The sequence below is a fragment of the Amblyraja radiata genome, chromosome 31 (assembly GCF_010909765.2).
Source record: "Amblyraja radiata isolate CabotCenter1 chromosome 31, sAmbRad1.1.pri, whole genome shotgun sequence".
NCBI classification, from domain to species: Eukaryota; Metazoa; Chordata; class Chondrichthyes; order Rajiformes; family Rajidae; genus Amblyraja; species Amblyraja radiata.
Window position 1 is genome coordinate 31,301,327 of NC_045986.1, and position 22,215 is coordinate 31,323,541.

Below are 22,215 nucleotides of genomic sequence, written 5' to 3' on the forward strand. Positions count from 1 at the left end.
CAGTCTGAAGAAGGGTCTCAACCCGAAACGTCACCTATTCGTTTTCTCCAGAGATGCTGCCTGACCCGCTGAGTTACTCCAGCATGTTGTGTCTATCTTCGATGTAAACCAGCATCTGCAGTTCCTGGCTGCTTCACCTCATCTTCTCCTTCTACATCATCTGGGATCCCCGACCTGCACAAAGGCCATTGGAGAATTCTCTTCACATTCCCAGCACCAAGGCAATGGTGAAGGGCAACTTGTTGAGGTGCTGCTTGTTAGGAGGACATGTTGACTCAAAGGATGGCTATTCAAGTACCATTCAACCATTCTAAGCAACGTACCAGGATGCATTGGCTTGGGAACAGCTCCATCCAAGATCGTAGGAGATTGCAGCAAATTGTGGACGTAGCCCAGACCATCACACAAACCAACCTCCCTTCCATTGACTCCATCTACACCTCACGCTGCCTCGGCAAGGCCACCAGCATCATCAAGGACGAGTCGCACCCTGGCCACTCCCTCTTCTCCCCTCTCCCACCGGGCAAAATGTATAAAAGTGTGAAAACGCACACCTCCAGATTCAGGGACAGTTTCTTCCCAGCTGTTATCAGGCAACTGAATCATCCTACCACAGCCAGAGAAGAGTCCTGAACTACTATCTACCTCATTGGTGACCTTCAGACTACCTTTGATCGCACTTTGCTGGCGTTACCTTGCACAAAATGTTATTCCTTTATCATGTATTTGCATACTGTAAATGGCTCGATTGTAATATGTATTATCTTTCCGCTGACTGGTTGGCACACAACAAAAGCTTTTCACTGTACTTCAGTATACATGACAATAAACTAAACTGAACTGAACTGATCAGGGAATTGTAACAAACTATAGTTCCTATTCAATTCTTCCTCATTCAAGCTTCAGTGCCATTGTAAAGAGGGTGAGAAGGGGAAAGCACGTAAATTGTTCAAGAAGGAACTGCAGATGCTGGAAAATCAAATGTAGGCAAAAGTGCTGGAGAAACTTAGCGGGTGCAGCAGCATCTATGGAGCGAAGGAAATAGGCAACGTTGTTTTGTGGACTGGTGCGCCTGAAGTAAATAAGGCAGATGGTTAGGGCGGAGTTGAGCAACTTTTTCATGCACGGAATCCACACGTGACTGCTGGGTGAGGGCCACAGCGCCAGAGACCCGGGTTCGATCCTCACCACAGGTACTTCTATATGGAGTTTGTACATTCTCCCCGTGACCTATGTGGGTTTTAGATACATAGATACATAAATACATAGACAATAGGTGCAGGAGTAGGCCATTCGGCCCTTTGAGCCAGCACAGCCATTCAATGTGATCGTGGCTGATCATCCACAATCAGTACCCCGTTCCTGCCTTCTCCCCATATCCCTTGATTCCGCTAGCCCTAAGAGCTCTATCTACTATAACTCTCTCTTGAAAACATCCAGCGAATTGGCCTCCACTGCCTTCTGAAACAGATTCACAACTCTCTGGGTGAAAAAGTGTTTCCTCATCTCCGTTCCAAATGGCCTACCCCTTATTCTTAAACTGTGGCCCCTGGTTCTGGACTCCCCCAACATCGTGAACATGTTTCCTGCCTCTAGCGTGATGTTCCGGTTTCCTCCCACACTCCAAAGACGTACAGGCCCTTCGGCCCACCGGGTCTGCACTGACCAGCAATCCCCCTACAAGAACAACACCCTGCACACACTAGGGCCAATTCACACATATACCAAACCAATTAACCTACAAACCTAGAAATAGAATGCCTTTTATTGTCATTCAAACAGTTTGGTTTGAGCGAAGGCTGCAGAAATGCATATTTCTAGGTTTGTAGGTGTAGTGTAAATTGGCCCTAGTGTGTGCAGGGTGTTGTTCTTGTAGGGGGATCGCTGGTCAGCGCGGACTCGGTGGGCCGAAGGGCCTGTTTCCGTGCTGTATCTCTAACTAAAACTAATTGAATAATCGATGGATGCAATTTGTCGGCCGGTCAGACGAGTGGCCGACTGGCCCCGTACTGTTTCCTGACCCACTGCAGCCGGAAGATGTGGATGTCAGTACGCCAGCCTATGGCAGGATCCCAACAGTATTCTGGAGACAAGATCTTGGTGGGTTTGTGAAGCCAGAAGTACTTGTTGAGATGGCTCTCATCGTGCCACTGTGCCTCCACCTTGCGCTGCTTGTCCTGCAAGATGCCCCTGTGACAGGCCTCGGTCAACCGCCTCACGTTCTGCCACGTACCACCAAACACGGCCGCATGATAATAGAAGTCACCGCGACTCTGCAGGTAAGCCGTGGATAGCGGGTTAGTCTCGTACGTGTACAGGAACCTGGGCCTCCTGTAGAACCAGGCGTGGAGTAGCGCTACCGAATCGCCCAGCGCCTCCGTGCCAAAGCGCCCACTGAAATGCTGGTCCACATCGAAGCAGAAGATGTAATCCGCCTCATTCTTCACTCGAGTCTCGATCAACTCCTTGATCAGCTTCATGCGTGACATGGAGTTATCCTGCCATCGCCTCTGCTTCTCCACAGCCACTTCCCACAACATCCCTCTGTTACTCAGCCTCGCGCTGATCCTTCTCAGCTTGGCCAGGTCATCCACAAACACGTAGTAGATGACAGGGAACCCCGGCATGAAGTGCTCGTCAGCCGACACCAGGAATCTCTCCAGGAACATGTCTAGGTAACTGAAATATACAAAGACAAACAAACTCACCCACACACATACACACTGCAGTAACACAGCGGGACAGGCAGCATCTCTGGACAGAAGGAATGCCTGACTGGAGAAGTGTCTCAACCCTGAGAGGGAGACTAGAGATATGGAAGGGTAAGGTGTGAAAATGTCAGATCAAAGCAGACGTTGTTCAAGGAAATGTAGAATGGTTCATTGTTGGATGAGGTGGCAAGTATGCGTACAAACAGTCAAATTAATCAGGAGGACAGTGAAACTAGTGGGAGAACTAGGGTGGGGGAGGGACAGAGAGAGAAGAGTTAGAGAAGTCAATGTTCATACCGCTGGGGTGTAAGCTGCCCGCCAAACATGAGGTGCTGTTCCTCCAATTTGCGCTGGGCCTCACTCTGACAATGGAGGAGGCCCAGGACAGGAAGGTCAGTGTGGGACGGGGAGGGGGAGTTGAAGTGTTTCGTAACTGGGTGATCATGTATTCTAGTTTCTCTCTCCCTTGCCTCGTCTGAAGAAGGGTCTCGACCCGAAACGTCACCCATTCCTTTTCTCCAGAGATGCTGCCTGTCCCGCTGAGTTACTCCAGCACTTTGGTGTAAAGCAGCATCTGCAGTTCCTTCTCCAATATACGTTATGTCCACACAACCACCCTGATTGTTGCTTCCGAGCCCAGCTGACCACAGACGTGTGTGAGTGAAGGACACAGCCAGCAGAAGCCAATGTTGGCAGTCCCAGGTAATGGTCACCAAATCAATCCTTGCCCACCCTTGCAACAACCCATCATTGCTCTCCACTAATACCATTAATGTTGACCACAGGGTGACACAGCGGTAGAGTTGCTGCCTCACAGCGCCCGGGACCCAGGTTCGAACCCGACTACGGGTGCTGTCTGTACGGAGTTTGCACGTTCTCCCCGTGACCGCATGTGTTTTCTCCGAGATCTTCGGTCTCCTCCCACACTCCAAAGACGTACGGGTTTGTTGGTTAATTTTCTTGGTACAAATGTAAATAGTCCCTGGAGTGTGTGGGATAGTGTTCGTGTGCGAGGTTTATTCACTGCAGGTAGAGTTTGATAATGAAATTGTTTACAGCACAGGATAGGAAAGGTTTCGAGGGATATGGGCCAAACGCAGGCGGGTGGGACTAGTGTGGGCATGTTGGTCAGCATGGGCAAGTAGGGCCGAAGGGCCTGTTTCTGCGATGTCAGACTTTATAACATACTTGCCAACTGCAAAGACCGTGAGACCAATAACAATGTTCTGCTTCTTGTACATCTCATCGTATGCCGCTGCATTGAAGGTGCCATCCCATATGATTGGAGCTTTCCATTTTGTACAGGTTTGCACATCCGTCCTGGTCCTAGAGAGAGGAGGAAAGACAGCTGAGAGAAACAGCCTCCATTTCCACATCTTTCATCTCCAGTTCAGATGCTCTGAAGGGGTTGCCCAAAATTGATGTTCAAGGGTTTGTGTACAAGTCATTGAAGGCCAACATGCATCTATCTGAGAGCAGCGATGTCAGGGGCAGATGGCATTGTTAGGCTTCATTGCAAAATGCTGGAGTAACTCGGCAGGACAGGCAGCATTTCTGGAGAGCAGGAATGGGTGACGTTTCGGGTCGAGACCCTTCTTCAGGCTCGGAGTTATTCCCGCTGAGTTACTCCAACATTTGTGTCTGTCTTTGGGGAAAACCAGCATCTGTAGTTGTGCTTTGTGGTAGGAGGACGTGTTGACTCAAAGGACAGCTATTCAAGAACCATTCAACCAGTGTAAGCATTGTATCAGGATGCATCACAGCTTAGTTTGGGAACAGCTCCATCCAAGACCGCAGGAAATTGCAGCGAATTGTAGGCGCAGCCCAGACCATCGCACAAACCAACCTCCCTTCCATTGACTCCATTTCCTCACGCTGCCTCGGCAAGGCCAGCAGCATCATCAAGGACTAGTCACACCCTGGCCACTCCCTCTTCTCCCCTCTCCCATCAGGCAAAAGGGTGACGCAGCATTAGGGTTGCTGCCTCACAGCGGCAGAGACCCGGGTTCGATCCTGACTACGGGCGCTGTCTGTACGGAGTTTGTACGTTCTCCCCGTGACCTGCGTGGGTTTTATCCGGGTGCTCCGGTTTCCTCCCACACTCCAAATACATGTGGGTTTGTAGGTTAATTGGCTTCGGTAAAATTGTAAATTGTCCCTAAGTGTGCGTAGGATAGTGTTAGCGTGCGGGGATCGCTGGCTGGCATGGAAACGATGGGCCGAAGGGCCTGTTTCTGTGCTGTATCTCTAAACTAACCTAATGCGCCAAGCTCCCAATGCCCATTCATTTTTAAAATTTATTTATTTATTTATTTATTCCGAACAAGTAAAGACATTAAAGACATTAATAGTAACAAAATCGAAATTATCAAACAATTGGACATTACAATCAATATTTACAAAGCAATGAGAAGAACAAAAGCAAAGTTCCAATGTCCAACTCTGTGTCTGTACAAGCTCGAAAAGGAGTGAGAAGAAGAATAACTTATTAAATCTCACCCCTTTTCCCCAACACTTCTACCATATTTAAAAATCAATTAATTACTAATAATAATACTACCCTAGGCAATTTCCCATAATACCTACAGACATATATATACATACAACTATTATGTACATACAAACTTCATATCTGAAGTACCCAAACATAAGTAAACAATAGTAAAGCAAGATAAACATTAACCCCCACTTGTCAACCATCCCCTCTATCCCTGTACCCCTTGAAAATTATTTTTTTATATATCATTTTAAAATGATTCATGTTTGTGCATTGCTTTAATTCCCCGTTCAATTTATTCCACACTCCTACTCCACAAACCGAAATACAAAAGGTTTTTCTAGTCGTACGGACTTTTTGTTTCTTAAAGTTAAACATTCCTCTTAAATTGTAACCCCCCCACACGTTCGTTAAATAATTTTTGAATGTTTCCAGGTAAATATTTATTTTTGGCCCTAAACATTATCTGAGCTGTTTTGAATGTAACCAAATCTTCTAATTTTAATAATTTTGACTCTAAAAATAATGGATTCGTATGACCCAGATACTTAGCATTATGGATAATACGAATTGCTCTTTTTTGCATCATGGTTAATGAGTGTATCGAATTTTTATAGTTATTACCCCAGACTTCTGCACAATAATTTAAGTAGGATAAAATTAATGAACAATAAAGAATACGGAGTGATTTGTAATCCAGAGCTTGCTTGGCTTTGTATAATACAGAGATACTTTTTGACAATTTTAATTTTACATGTTTAATATGTGATTTCCAGCTTATTTTATCGTCAATTATAACCCCAAGAAATTTATTTTCATGCACTCTTTCAACTTCCACCCCATTTATCTTTATACTTACTAGTGTATTTATTCTACAATTACCAAATAACATTATTTTAGTTTTACTCAGATTTAATGAAATTTTATTCCTATCTGTTTTGTAGTAAATGCCTACTATTTTCTGTGTGCTTAAGCAAAGCAAGAATTTCATTGTCCTATACAGGGACACATGACAATAAACTCACTTGAACTTGAACTTGAACTTTTCAATTTACCCATTTCTTTTATTATTTTATCCAATAGCTGTTTTAAATTTTCCCCAGAACAAAAAATATTTGTATCATCTGCAAACAAAACCAGCCTCAAGACATTGGCCATTGAAGGAAGGCCAATCCAACAAGAGCCCCAGAAACATACAGATGGCAATTTCAGCCAATGGAAGAGTTCCCACAACACCATAATCCAATAGACAATTGACTGATGTTTGAGAATAAAATGGCACCAACCAATAATCCAGATAGTTGTCGGCATGGTTCCCAGGCTTCAGCTTGAATCCTTTGGGCAAATTACACTTTTCCATGGGAATGAGGCCTTCCAGAAACCTGAAGGCAGATCATTGAATGGTGTTAGCTTGGATATTATTAAATGCGATGAAATACAGATGGATTAAATGCAGTTGAATACAATTACAAATACAAGAAATGCAGACAATGCAGGCAGCAAACTCTTGGCTGCCTCAACTACCTCCTCTGGCAGCTCGTTCCATACACCCACCACCCTCTGTGTTGCCCATCAGATTCCTGTCAAAAATTTCCCCTCGACCTCTGGTTCTTGATTAACCTACTCTGGGTAAAAGACTGACCTATTCTCCTCATGATCTTATACACCTCTGTAAGATCACCCCTCATCCTCCTGCACGCCATGGAATGAAGGCCTAGTCTGCCCAACCTCTCCCTATAACTCAGGCCCCCTAGTCTTGGAAGCATCCTTGTAAATTTTCTCCGCTCCCAATTCCAGCTGAACAACATTGGCCCCTTTAACAAGGAACTGCAGATGCTGGTTTTCCAAGGAAAGACACAAAATGCTGAAGTGACTGAGGAGGTCAGAGGGCACCTCTGAAGACCGTGGATCGGTTATGGTTGGGGTCAGGACCATTCTTCAGCCGGTCTAAAGATGGATCCAGACCCGGAATGTCACATATCCACGCACGGCCCTACATCTATCTGACATCAACAACATCCTAACGTCTAGCCCGATCACTCCCACTGCTCTTAACTGATTGCACATTGAAAATTCTGGGTAAATGATTTAAAAGTGGCCAAACATTTCTATGGGGCTGTCATGCCTTAGAGGAGGAATCTTGGTGCATAGAACTACCCCCATGGAACAGACCGATCAAAGGGCTTCATGCAGGATGGGCAACCCTTGTGAAACAGTTGACTGCATCTAATGCATCGTCTCTTAGCAGTTCAGTGCAGCATTGTATTAATGTTTTTAGTTTAGTTTAGTTTAGAGGTACAGTGTGGAAAATGATCCTTCGACCCATTGAGTCCACGCAGACAGGTGAGCCCCATCCATGAACACGATCCCACACACAAGGGACAATTTTACCCAAGCCAATTAACCTACAAATCTGCACTTCTTTAGAGTGTGGGAGGAAACCTGAGCACCTGGAGAAAACCCACGCGATCACGGGGAGAATGTACAAACTCCGTACAAACAGCACCCATGGTGAGGATGGAACCTGGTCACTTGTGCTGTGAGGCAGCAACTCTACCGCTGAGGGATATGTAAGGATGGTTTAACGCTTTAATTGGGTAGGGCTAACACAAAAACAGCTGGTATCGAGTCCACATCCATCACCGGGAAGTGAAGATTCTTGGACCACAACAGCATTGGCATAAAGCAACTAATCAAAACAAGGAAACCAAGACATTAGGACATTAATATAGACGTTGGGAGGTCATGTTGCAGTTGTATAAGATGTCGGTGAGACCGCATCTAGAATATTGTGTTCAGTTCTGGGCACCATGTTATAGGCAAGGCAAGGCAAGGCAACTTTATTTATATAGCACATTTCATACACGAGGCAGACTCAAAGTGCTTCACATAAAGACATGTCATACAATAAATGAAATAATAAAATGAAATAAAATAGAAGAACTAAAAGAAAAGAAAAGCAAAATTAAAAATGCATTATAAAAAGTGCAAAAGTTAAAAGTTCAATGTAGTTAAGATTTAGCTGAAAGCTAAAGTAAACATAAAAGTTTTCAGTCTTGTTTTAAAAGTGGTCAAAGTTGAGGCAAGTCTTAAATCTTCAGGAAGTTTATTCCAGCTATTTGTTGCATAGTAACTAAATCCTGCTTTCCCATGTTTTGTATTTACTCTGGGAATCACTAGCAGATTGGTTTCAGAAGGGAAAGATATTGTCAAGCTTGAAAGGGTTCAGAGAAGATTTACAAGGATGTTGCCAGGACAGGTGTACAAAATCATGAGAGGAATAGATCGGGTAGATGCACAGAGTCTCTTGCCCAGAGTAGGGGAATCGAGGACCAGAGGACATAGGTTCAAGGTGAGGGGGAAAAGATTTAATAAGAATCCGAGGGGTAACTTTTTCACACAAAGCATGCATGGAATAAGCTGCCAGAGTAGTTGAGGCTGGGTCTATCCCATCATTTAAGAAACAGTTAGAAGGTTCATGGATAGGACAGGTTTGGAGCGATATGGACCAAGCGCGGACAAGTGGGACTAGTGTAGCTGGGACATTGTTGGGCGGTGTGGGCCGAAGGGTCTGTTTCCACACTGTATCACTCCATGACTATTAGCAATGACGTTACCACCTCTGGCAGTTTCATAGGCATTATTTCCTAAATACAATTCTAAATCTGCTTTGTTTCAGATTTTAAATCCTGCCTGCTATAAATCTGCAATTTGTATTACATTGGGCCAATAGGGTGATTTCACCAAAGGTCAAATGAGCGTAGGTCCCCACTCACATGACCGCAAAATTTAACTGGAGGACATATGTCACTTCCGGTACATGTTAGTGAATGGGAAAACACGCACTTTCACACCCATTAAAAACATGGAAAACGGCCGATTATTGAGCTGACATTTTCTCTACCGGTTGGGGTGACCGTGAAGCACAGCGACCTAAATTTTCAGTCCAAAGAAAAGATAGAAAGTAAAGTAAATTCAAGAGGGAGTTGAAGGTGCAAAAAGAGCGGAAGTGCTTAGCAGACATTTGCCGTGGAGATTTAAAGATCCAAAATATCGGGAATTATCGCGTTTGCTCGCTGCATTTCATCAAAAGTGGCATTATTGACTTTTTATCTTTATTCATTTGTTATATGAAAAGTTTTAAAAGTGAAAAATCTGTCATTAAAATTGCTAAATCGAGGAGAATTCCCTGCTATTGATTTGCACTAATTATGCTGATATCTCGGTTGGGTGGCGTGTCTGATTGAAAGTCCAGGAACCTGAGGGATGGTGAAGAATGTCAGTTGTCGCTCTGTATGTGAGGCTGCCGGGCGGGTGATACCAGAGCACTGGACAAAAACGCCCAGAGTGAGTTGGTTGTTGCAGCGAGGGCGGTGAAAGCGAGCCAAAGGGCTGGCGAGATCTTTCAGCGTGAGTTGAGTGAGAGTAGCGTTGCTGATTAGAGAGGAGATTAACGCAATGGAAAGGAAGGACATTAGTTTGCAGGATGTGGAATCGGTATGGGTAGAGCTGCGAAACACTAAGGGGCAGAAAACGCTGGTGGGTGTTGTGTACAGGCCACCTAACAGTAGTAGTGAAGTTGGAGATGGTTTCAAACAGGAAATTAGAAATGCGTGCGACAAAGGCAAAACCGTGATAATGGGTGACTTCAATCTACATATAGATTGGGTGAATCAAATTGGCAGGGGTGCTGAGGAAGAGGATTTTTTGGAATGTATGCGGGATAGTTATCTAAATCAACATGTAGAGGAACCAACGAGAGAGCAGGCTATTTTAGACTGGGTATTGAGTAATGAGGAAGGGTTAGTTAGCAGTCTTGTTGTACGTGCCCCCTTGGGCAAGAGTGACCATAATATGGTTGAGTTCTTCATTAGGATGGAGAGTGACATTGTTAATTCAGAAACAATGGTTCTGAACTTAAAGAAAGGTAACTTTGAGGGTATGAGACGTGAATTGGCCAAGATTGACTGGCAATTAATTCTAAAAGGGTTGACGGTGGATATGCAATGGAAGACATTTAAAGACTGCATGGATGAACTACAAAAATTGTTCATCCCAGTTTGGCAAAAGAATAAATCAGGGAAGGTAGTGCATCCGTGGATAACAAGGGAAATCAGGGATAGTATCAAAGCGAAGGATGATGCGTACAAATTAGCCAGAAAAAGCAGCATACCAGAGGACTGGGAGAAATTCAGAGACCAGCAGAGGAGGATAAAGGGCTTAATTAGGAAAGGAAAAATAGATTATGAAAGAAAACTGGCAGGGAACATAAAAACTGACTGCAAACGTTTTTATAGATATGTGAAAAGAAAGAGATTAGTTAAAACAAATGTAGGTCCCTTGCAGTCAGAAACAGGTGAGTTGATCATGGGGAACAAGGATATGGCGGACCAATTGAATAACTACTTTGGTTCCGTCTTCACTAAGGAAGACATAAATAATCTGCCGGAAATAGCAGGGGACCGCGGGTCAAAGGAGTTGGAGGAATTGAGTGAAATCCAGGTTAGCCGGGAAGTGGTGTTGAGTATCCGGTAGGCGGCGCGACTCTCGTCAGCTGCGGCCTCTGCAGTCCGTCTGCGTTTTTATTATTTTATGTCTATGTTTTTATGTAGTTTTTGTTATTTTTGTTGGGGTATGTGTGTGGGGGGGTGGGGGTGGTGTGGGGGGGTTGGGGGTAACTTTTAAATCTCTCCCTGCACGGGAGACCCGACCTTTTCTTTGTCGGGTCTCCGTTGTCGTTGGGGCTGCAACGAGGAGCGGCCTCCAACAGGAAGGCCGGGGGCTCTGGTGCCGACTACTCACCTCACCGTCGCGGAGCTGGCCGAGTCCAGAGCGGGTGGAGCTGTGGTGGACGCTGCTGCGACCCGACCCCCGGAGATTCGGTGGCTGCAACTGCGGGTTTGGCGGACGGTAACACCGGGAGCCCGCGGGTACCTGGAGGGAGACCGCTTTTCGGGGCTTCCGCAGCGGCGACTTCTCCCGCCCGAGTTGCGGGGTTGAAGAGCTCCTGGAGCGGGGCCTTACAGCACCGCCCCGCGTGGCTTGGAATGGCGGCGGGTCTCTGCGAGCGCACGCCAGGGGCTCTAACACCAAGACCCGGTGTGCGACCTTGCATCACCCGGCTTGGCTTTAATGGCCACGGGACAATCGCCATCGCCCGCCGGGGGCTTTGACTCTGACATCGGGGGGGGGGGAGAGTGCAGTGGAGAGAGAAGTTTTTTTGGCCTTCCATCACAGCAATGTGATGGATGTTTATGTAAATTATGTTGTGTCTTGGGTCTATTTGTTTGTAATGTATGGCTGCAGAAACGGCATTTCGTTTGGACCTCAAGGGGTCCAAATGACAATAAATTGAATTGTAAACTAAATGGATTAAAAGCCGATAAATCCCCGGGGCCAGATAGGCTGCATCCCAGAGTACTTAAGGAAGTAGCTCCAGAAATAGTGGATGCATTAGTAATAATCTTTCAAAACTCTTTAGATTCTGGAGTAGTTCCTGAGGATTGGCGGGTAGCAAACATAACCCCACTTTTTAAGAAGGGAGGGAGAGAGAAAACGGGGAATTACAGACCAGTTAGTCTAACATCGGTAGTGGGGAAACTGCTAGAGTCAGTTATTAAAGATGGGATAGCAGCACATTTGGAAAGTGGTGAAATCATTGGACAAAGTCAGCATGGATTTACAAAAGGTAAATCATGTCTGACGAATCTTATAGAATTTTTCGAGGATGTAACTAGTAGCGTGGATAGGGGAGAACCAGTGGATGTGGTGTATCTGGACTTCCAGAAGGCTTTCGACAAGGTCCCACATAAGAGATTAGTTTACAAACTTAAAGCACACGGCATTGGGGGTTCAGTATTGATGTGGATAGAGAACTGGCTGGCAAACAGGAAGCAAAGAGTAGGAGTAAACGGGTCCTTTTCACAATGGCAGGCAGTGACTAGTGGGGTACCGCAAGGCTCAGTGCTGGGACCCCAGCTATTTACAATATATATTAATGATCTGGATGAGGGAATTGAAGGCAATATCTCCAAGTTTGCGGATGACACTAAGCTGGGGGGCAGTGTTAGCTGTGAGGAGGATGCTAGGAGACTGCAAGGTGACTTGGATAGGCTGGGTGAGTGGGCAAATGTTTGGCAGATGCAGTATAATGTGGATAAATGTGAGGTTCTCCATTTTGGTGGCAAAAACAGGAAAGCAGACTATTATCTAAATGGCGGCCGACTAGGAAAAGGGGAGATGCAGCGAGACCTGGGTGTCATGGTACACCAGTCATTGAAAGTGGGCATGCAGGTGCAGCAGGCAGTGAAGAAAGCGAATGGTATGTTAGCTTTCATAGCAAAAGGATTTGAGTACAGGAGCAGGGAGGTTCTACTGCAGTTGTACAGGGTCTTGGTGAGACCACACCTGGAGTATTGCGTACAGTTTTGGTCTCCAAATCTGAGGAAGGACATTATTGCCATAGAGGGAGTGCAGAGAAGGTTCACCAGACTGATTCCTGGGATGTCAGGACTGTCTTATGAAGAAAGACTGGATAGACTTGGTTTATACTCTCTAGAATTTAGGAGATTGAGAGGGGATCTTATAGAAACTTACAAAATTCTTAAGGGGTTGGACAGGCTAGATGCAGGAAGATTGCTCCCGATGTTGGGGAAGTCCAGGACAAGGGGTCACAGCTTAAGGATAAGGGGGAAATCCTTTAAAACCGAGATGAGAAGAACTTTTTTCACACAGAGAGTGGTGAATCTCTGGAACTCCCTGCCACAGAGGGTAGTCGAGGCCAGTTCATTGGCTATATTTAAGAGGGAGTTAGATGTGGCCCTTGTGGCTAAGGGGATCAGAGGGTATGGAGAGAAGGCAGGTACGGGATACTGAGTTGGATGATCAGCCATGATCATATTGAATGGCGGTGCAGGCTCGAAGGGCCGAATGGCCTACTCCTGCACCTAATTTCTATGTTTCTATGTTTCTATGAGAGCCGCGCCGGTGGCCGGACTCAGACTACAGGGCCATATGTACTCTGCAGTGGGACTGTCTGTCTGGCATCTTCCCTCCGTCCCCAATGCCAATGTAAACAACCCCTCACTGACACAGTCTAGGGTTTATTCCACACACGCAGAATTCCCAGCGGGGGAGTCGGGTGAGCAAGGCTGGTCACACACACATTACAGGTGTAGAGATGAGAGGGAGATGACACCGCCCCAGGGCTCGGTAACAGGCGGCCAGGCAACTCCAAACTCAGGTTCCTGGACTTTCAATCAGACACGCCACCAAACCGAGATATCAGCATAATTAGTGCAAATCAATAGCAGGGAATTCTCCTCGATTTAGCAATTTTAATGACAGATTGTTCACTTTTAATACTTTTCATATAACTAATGAATAAAGATAAAAAGTCAATAATGCCACTTTTGATGAAATGCAGCGAGCAAACGCGATAATTCCCGATATTTTGGATCTTTAAATCTCCACGGCAAATGTCTGCTAAGCACTTCCGCTCTTTTTGCACCTTCAACTCCCTCTTGAATTTACTTTACTTTCTATCTTTTTTTTAGACTGAAAATTTAGGTCGCTGTGCTTCACGGTCACCCCGACTGGTACAGTAAATTGCAGCTCAATAATCGGCCGTTTTCCATGTTTTTAATGGGTGTGAAAGTGCATGTTTTCCCATTCACTAACATGTACCGGAAGTGACATATGTCCTCCAGTTAAATCTTGCAGTCACGTGAGTGGGGATCTACGCTCATTTGACCTTTGGTGAAATCACCCTATAGTTTCTCCTGAGAGGAAGGACAGGGGCCAAACTGAAGGAAGAGTTAGCGATATTCCTACATTTCTGAGAGGTTGCAGTTTGAGAATGTTCGGTTATGCAAAGTTATATAAATTAAAAAGACATTTCCTGTTCACTTCAATGGAAACTGTTGATTGCATTCCAAAGTTCAAGAATTTCTGTCAAAAACACTTAAAATATAAGTGTAAATTGTCCCTAATGCGTGTAGGATTGTGCTAGTGTGCGGGGATCACTGGTCGGCATGGACTCGTTGGGCCGAAGGGCCTGTTTCCCTGCTGCATCACTCTATGACTGTGACTATATCTTCCAGGGTGTCAGGGGTTATGGGGAGAAGGCAGGAGAATGGGGTTTGGAGGGAGAGATAGATCAGCCATGATTGAATGGTGGAGTAGACTTGATGGGCCGAATGGTCCAATTCTGCTCCTATTCCTTATGAACTTCCATACTAAAATAAGAAATGTGTATGGCACAGTGATGAGGCTTCTGTCCCGACCCAAAACATCACCTATCCATGTTCTCCACAGATGCTGCCTGACCCGCTGAGTTACCCCAGCACTCTGTGAAACGTCACCTATCCATGTTCTCCACAGATGCTGCCTGACCCGCTGAGTTACTCCAGCTTTTTATGTCTATCAGCAGCTGGTATCAATTGGGCCGAATGGTTGATTTGAATGCTGTAGTCTCAGCACTGACCTGGTAACTCTCTAGGATATATACTGCTGAACATTGTCAAACAAACACTGCATTATTTTGTACAAACAGAATCAAAACACATAGCTGGAACGGTTGTTAAGCAACTTTGAGGCTCGGTAGTTGGAAATGGACATCAAATCTTTATTTACCTCCAAGTTTATTGTTGCTATTATTCCTGCCCTCTGCCTACAGGCAATGCTAATGAAGTCGCCTTTATTTTCTGCACCTGCCTATTATGTTCACGCTTGCATTTTATCAGATAAAAGGCTGGACATTGTTGCAACTTAATATTTCATGATTTTGCTTCAAAGGACAAGTTTGGGGAGCTGCCATCTCTTCATATGATCGCAACGTGTCAGTTGCACAAACTGAGAGAAGAACATTCCTCAGAACAGTTCCTTTGTTAGTCGTTGTGACTGTGATCTTTCTCTACGTTGTCCAGCATTGATCAGGATTATTGCAGCCAGGACACAATCTTAATGCACAACTCTCTATGTGGGGAAACTACTTACATTGGAGAGGGATTGTTATATGAAGACCACACCAGGCAGCTCAACAGCCCATGTGTGTTTCCTGGTCAGTGTAGTAGAGATACAGCGCAGAAACAGGCCCTTCGGCCCACCGACCAGTGATCACCCCGTACATTAGTTGTATTCTACACCCAAGGGACAATTTATAATTTTACTGAAGCCAATTAATCTACAAACCCGTATGTTTTTGGAGAATGGGAGGAAACCGGAGCTCCAGGAGAAAAGGCCACTGGGTTACAGGGAGATCGTACAGACGGCACTCGTAGTCAGGATTGAACCAGTGTCTCTGAGGCTGTGAGGGACAACTCTACCACTGCGGCATCGTGCCATCCTATACTGTACACGGACTACATTATAACCAGAGAGCAATAGATAGGGTAGACAGTCAGAACAGGGCATAGAGTGCTGGAGTAACTCAGCGGGTCAGGCAGCATCTGTGGAGAACATGGATAGGTGACGTTTCACAGAGTGCTGGAGTAACTCAGCGGGTCAGGCAGCATCTGTGGAGAACACGGATAGGTGACGTTTCACAGAGTGCTGGAGTAACTCAGCGGGTCAGGCAGCATCTGGGGAGAACACGGATAGGTGACGTTTCACAGAGTGCTGGAGTAACTCAGCGGGTCAGGCAGCATCTGTGGAGAACACGGATAGGTGACGTTTCACAGAGTGCTGGAGTAACTCAGCGGGTCAGGCAGCATCTGTGGAGAACACGGATAGGTGACGTTTCACAGAGTGCTGGAGTAACTCAGCGGGTCAGGCAGCATCTGTGGAGAACATGGATAGGTGACGTTTCAGGTTGGGACCCTCCTTCAGACTGATTGGGTGTGGGGGGGGGGGGTAAATAGAAAGATGGGAGAGAGGAGAGGCAGGACAAAGCATGGCAGGTAATAGGTGGACACAGGCGAGGGGGATTTGATCGTCAGGTGGTTGGAACAAAAGCCAGAGATTAAAACCGAAGGTGTTATAAAAGGGATTGAAGTTGCAAATTGGGAAGGCAGATAAAGGAATGTGGGTGGAGGGGGAGGGGAACAAATAGGTGTGCATTCAAATAAAAAATCAAAGTCCAATCAAGGATAGTCCGAGGGTCTCCAATGATGTAGATAGTAGCTCAGGACCGCTCTCTAGTTGTGATAGGATGGTTCAGTTGCCTGATAACAGCTGGGATGAAACTGGCCCTGAATCTGGAGGTGTGTGTTTTCACACTTCTGTACCGCTTGGCTGATGGGAGAGGGGAGAAGAGGGAGTGGCCGGGGTGCGACTGGTCTGTGATGATGCTGCTGACCTTGCCGAGGCAGCGTGAGGTGTACCAGAGACCAGGAGCATACAGTCTCGAATGCAGCAGACTGACTCAACGCTACCCAACTGAAAACCAATGGGCACCTTCTATCGTGTGGATAGTTCCTTACCTGAAGAACGCAGGGTTCACCAGTGAATAGACAGTGAAGATGAGAAGTAAACACAAGCATTTCTGTCTCATCGCCAGGTACCTGAATAATAAGAGAGAGACACACACATCAGTCATGGTGTTACACGCCATTCAATCTACCCTGCAACTTATCTACAGCGCTGTCCAATCATTCCATTCTCATCTCCTCCGGGCAACAGGTACAGAAGTGTGAAAACTCACATCTCCCGATTCAGGGACAGTTTCTTCCCAGCTGTCATCAGGCATCTGAACCATCCTACCACAACTAGAGAGCGGTGCAGAACCACTGTCTAACTCGTTGGTGACCCTCGGACTATATTTCTTAAGGGGTTGGACAGGCTAGATGCAGGAAGATTGTTCCCAATGTTGGGGAAGTCCAGAACAAGGGGTCACAGTTTAAGGATAAGGGGGAAATCTTTTAGGACCGAGATGAGAAAAACATTTTTCACACAGAGAGTGGTGAATCTCTGGAATTCTCTGTCACAGAAGGTAGTTGAGGCCAGTTCATTGGCTGTATTTAAGAGGGAGTTAGATGTGGCCCTTGTGGCTAAAGGGATCAGGGGGTATGGAGAGAAGGCAGGTACAGGATACTGAGTTGGATGATCAGCCATGATCATATTGAATGGCGAATGGTGCAGGCTCGAAGGGCCGAATGGCCTACTCCTGCACCTATTTTCTATGTTTCTATGTTTCTATGTATCTGTACAACTGTAAATGGCTCGATTGTAATCATGTATTGTCTTTCTGCTGACTGGTTAGCATGCAACAAAAGTTTTTCTCTGTACCTCGGTACACAGGACAATAAACTCAACTGAAACTCCTATTCTAAGTAACCTCAATCCCTTTTTGAAGAATCAACAGATTCCATTTCAACAACAGTGGTAAACCAGAACATTACAAGGCTAAAAGCCCTTTATATTTTGTAGTTGTAGTTCAGTAGTGGAGCTCCATCCGGCGCGGCCTTGTTGGCGTTGGAAGCCGCGGCCTCCAGTACGGAAGCGGCCGTTCCAGGTGTCCCATGCCGCTGTGAGGATTCTCCCGACGCCGGAGCACCATCACCCGGCGAGAACGGCCAGGAACATCGGGCCTCCGTAGAGGCAACTGTGGAGGCCTCAATTGGCTCGACTATGGGTGAACTGGGGTTGAGGACTGGACTTTGTGCCTTCCCTCATGGTGGGAGCCATTGTGGGGGGATGTTCTTTATGTTTAAATCTCTTATTAATGTTATGTCTGTATTCTTTCTTTATGTGCTGCATTGGCAAGAAGCATTTCACTACACCTAGGTGTATGTGACCAATAAATAACCTTTGAACCTTTGAACCTTTTTCTTTGAGTTATTTGATTTTCCTTTAACCACAGACAGACACAAATGCTGGAGTTCTGCCCGACAATAGACAATAGGTGCAGGAGTAGGCCTTGGCCCTTGTGATCATGGCTGATAATTCCCAATCAGTACCCCGTTCCTGCCTTCTGAGGAAGGGTCTCGACCTGAAACGTCGCCTATTCCTTTGCTCCATAGATGCTGCCTCAGCCACTGAGTTTCTCCAGCATTTTTGTCTACCACAGACCATCAGACAAATCAGACTCCCCACCATTGACTCCATCTACACTTCACGCTGCCTCCGGGAAGCAGCAACATAATCTAGTGCAGCTCATCCGGTCATTCTATCTTCTCTTCTGGCAGAAGGTAGAGAGAGGATTGAAAGTCCTTCACCAGACTCAGGAATAGCTCTTCCCCTCTGTAATCAGGCTTCTAAACGGTCCTTCCAGAGTTGAATGCAGCCCTGATTATGCAACCCTCCTCAATGCTGATCAACCACATTCTGCACTGTGGTGCCGTTCCCTTTGCTCCCCCTGTTGCACTCATGGCTGACTGAATTCATGGAGAATGTTATCTGATTTCATAGGGCAACGTGCAAACAAAACCGTTTCACTGAAACTCGGTACACGTGACAATTGTCAACATAAACATATTAGTCATTTCATCACAGCTTACAACCAACATCAGGACAACCAACTGATGTGAAATGGGATTCACGCGGTCTCACAGTACAAGATAGTCACAGAACGCTGGAGTAACTCAGCGGCTCCGACAGCGTCTCTGGAGCAACGTGGAAAATGCTGCACTCAAACCCCCCAGAAATGTCCATGGAATTACCAAATAACCACAGCTAACAATGGCCTGTTTCCTTTATCATCGTTTCTTTTTTGCATGTCGCTTATTCATTTGTTCTGTCTCTCTACATCACCGTATATATGTCTTCTTTCCCTGGCCAGTTGACGAAGCCTCTCGGCTCTTCAGAGACGTGTGAATTTATGGAATTCTCTGCCACACAAGGCAGTCGAGGCTAATTCACTGGATGAATTTGAAAGTTAGTTAGAGCTCTAGGGGCTAGTGGAATCAAGGGATATGGGGAGAAGGCAGACACGGGTTCCTGATTGTGGATGATCAGCCATGATCGCATTGAATGGCGGTGCAGGCTCGAAGGGCCAAATGGCCTCCTCCTGCACCTATTTTCTATGTTTCTATGACTCGAAACGCCAACCATTCTTTCTCTCCATTGATGCTGCCTGTCCGCTGAGTTACCCCAGTATTTTGTTTCTATCTTCGGATAACTGGATAAAGATTCACTCAAAGGTGGTCGCGCATTTTATTTTAAAATCGCAACATCCCAGAAGAGAGCTCGAAATTCCCGATGATTTGGTCTCCACCACGCCGGGATGCCCATCGACCCTGCACTGTACACTGCAAGGGCCAGGAAGCGAGCGGGCAAGATCATCTCTGACCCCTCTCACCCTGGCCACAAACTCTTTGAATCAAGTGTTCAAGTGAGTTTATTGTCATGTGTCCCTGTATAGGACAATGGAATTCTTGCTTTGCTTAAGCACACAGAAAATAGTAGGCATTTACTACAAAACAGATAAATGTGTCCATATACCATGATATAAATATATACACACATGAATAAATAAACTGGTAGTGCAAATAACAGAAAGTGGTTGCTAATAATCAGAGTTTTGTCCGAGCCAGGTTTAATAGCCTGATGGCTCTGGAAGGCGACTCCGGATTGTCAAAGCTGCCACAGCCAGACATAAAAACAGTTTTTATCCACGAGTAGTAGCTCTACTCAATAACCAAACATCTGTAGCCTCCCTTTTGCTCTGGTATTTTATTTAATTCTTCCCATGTTTAAATTATAATATTTTATTCTTAATTGTTTACTGTATGTCGTGTTGTTACTTGTGAGCAGAGCACCAAGGCAAATTCCTTGTATGTGTACACAAAAAAGCTGGAGAAACTCAGCGGGTGCAGCAGCATCTATGGAGCGAAGGAAATAGGCAACGTTTCGGGCCGAAGCCCTTCTTCAGACAATGTACATATACACATTCCTTGTATGTGTATATTGGCGTATTCAATTCAATTCAATATCTCATTCTCATTTGCAACGTTGTTTAATTGAGCGAGAAAGATCAGTCGAGACCAGGAACCGCAGATGTTGGAATACGAGCAAAACACAAAGTGCTGGAGGAACTCAGCGGGCCAGGCTGCGTCTGTGGAGGATAGACGTGTCTGAAGAAGGGTCTCGACCCAAAACGTCATCCATTCCTTCTCTCCAGAGATGCCGCCTGTCCCGCCGAGTTACTCCAGCACTTTGTGTCTATCTTCGGTTTAAACCAGCATCTGCAGTTCCTTCCTGCATATCTGTCCCATCCATCGAAGACTGTGTTTACAGATTTCATTGTTCCTTTCGGTTACATATGACACATGAACTCTCTTGACTTGACTGGGGTAGCGACCTTCTTCAAACCCGAACCCGAAACGTCACCTATCCATGTTCTCCACAGATGCTGCCTGACCCGCTGAGTTACTCCAGCACTCTGTGTGTGTGTGTGTGTGTGTGTGTGTGTGTGTGTGTGTGTCCCTCTCTCTCTCGCTGCTCGTTTGATCAGTAGCGTTGCTTGATTTCTTTCCCAGCAGTCGAGGGTTAGAGCGAGAGACAAGGTGGGGTCAGAGCGACAAACCCCTGCACTGTAGCTCACCGCCCGCTGCCCGACCTGATCACTCGCCAACATCTATCTGCCCGCTCAATATATCCCCCCACCCCAGCCCCGGCACCGCCTGTTGCTACAGTTCTGCTTCCCTCTCCCCGTCTCTGCCTCTCTCTACCTGCCTCTCTCTCCGTCTCTGTCTCTCTTCATATCTCCATGTCTCTCTCTGTTTCTGTCTCTCGGTGTCTTTGTCTCAAAACACAACAATCTGCGCATCTCAGAAAGTTAACGAACATCTAACCAAACAAAGGTACACAAAATTGCTGGGGAAACTCAGCGGGTGCAGCAGCATCTAACCAAACACACGTCTCAATGCAAACGCAAAACACCTCATCGTCTTTTGGAATAAGCAGTGAGCGGAGGCTGAGAAACTTCACCCTGTTCATTGAGGTTTGGGAGAGAGAGGGGGGGAAAGGGGAGAGGGGGAGAGAGATGGGAGAGGGAGAGGGTGGGAGGAGGGGGGGAGAGGGATAGAAGGAGAGGCCACTCACTTTAGGCAGGAGATGCACTTGGTCCCCATGGCTGTCATGGGCAGGGCCGTGTGGAGGGAGCCGGGCTGTGGCGCGGTGTCGGGACCAGCGCTGGTCGCTGTTGGAGCGGCGAGGAGGCGCGGCTATGGACCCACACACACACCCACAGACACACCCACACACAGACACCCCCCCCCCCCCACACACAGACACCCCCACACACACATACACACACACAGAGACACAGACACCCCCCACACACACACACACACAGATACCCCCCCCCCCCCCACCCCCATTATTATCCTTAATAATCTGAAGAAGGGTTTCGACACAAAACGTCACCAAAAACTCATATGTCAGGCTGTTATTCATAGATTACAGCTCGGCATTTAACACAATCATCCCCTCCAAGCTGGTTACCAAACTCGCAAAACTTTGCAATTGGATCCTCGACTTCCTCATTCCCAGACCACAGTCTGTTGTATTGATGGAAATGTGTCAGCCTCGATAACAATCAGCACGGGAGCACCTCAAGGCTGCGTGCTCAGCCCCTTGCTGTACTAACTCTATACTCATGACTGCATAGCCAGTCACAGTGCGAACTCCATCATCAAGTTCGCTGATGACACCACTGTTGTGGGACGTATCACTGATGGGGATGAGTCAGAGTATAGAAGAGAGATCGAGCAACTGTCCATATGGTGCCAGCGCAATAACCTGGCTCTCAACACTAGCAAAACCAAGGAACTGATTGTGGACTTTGGAAGGAGTAGGAGGGGAACCCACAGCCCCATTTATATCAACGGGTCGATGGTTGAAAGGGTCAAGAGCTTCAAATTCCTGGGCGTGCACATCTCTGAAGATCTCTCCTGGTCCGAGAACACTGATGCAATTACCAAGAAAGCTCATCAGCGCCTCTACTTCCTGAGAAGATTACGGAGAGTCGGTTTGTCAAGGAAGACTCTCTCTAACTTCTACAGGTGCACAGTGGAGAGCATACTGACCGGTTACATCGTGGCTTGGTTCGGCAATTTGAGCGCCCTG

At 46.4% G+C, this 22,215-nt stretch overlaps 1 protein-coding gene across 1 annotated transcript; it reads right to left on the minus strand.

Annotated features, from left to right (window-relative positions):
* Positions 1–1,682: 1,682 nt before the first annotated feature.
* On the minus strand, positions 1,683–21,385 carry a3galt2 (alpha 1,3-galactosyltransferase 2). Its single transcript, XM_033048454.1, has 5 exons — positions 21,190–21,385; positions 16,629–16,709; positions 6,495–6,590; positions 3,900–4,037; positions 1,683–2,679 (listed from the first exon to the last, which is right to left on the minus strand). The coding sequence occupies exons 1-5, from the start codon at positions 21,225–21,227 to the stop codon at positions 1,983–1,985; spliced, it is 1,050 nt and encodes a 349-aa protein (XP_032904345.1). The 5' UTR covers positions 21,228–21,385; the 3' UTR covers positions 1,683–1,982.
* Positions 21,386–22,215: the final 830 nt, after the last annotated feature.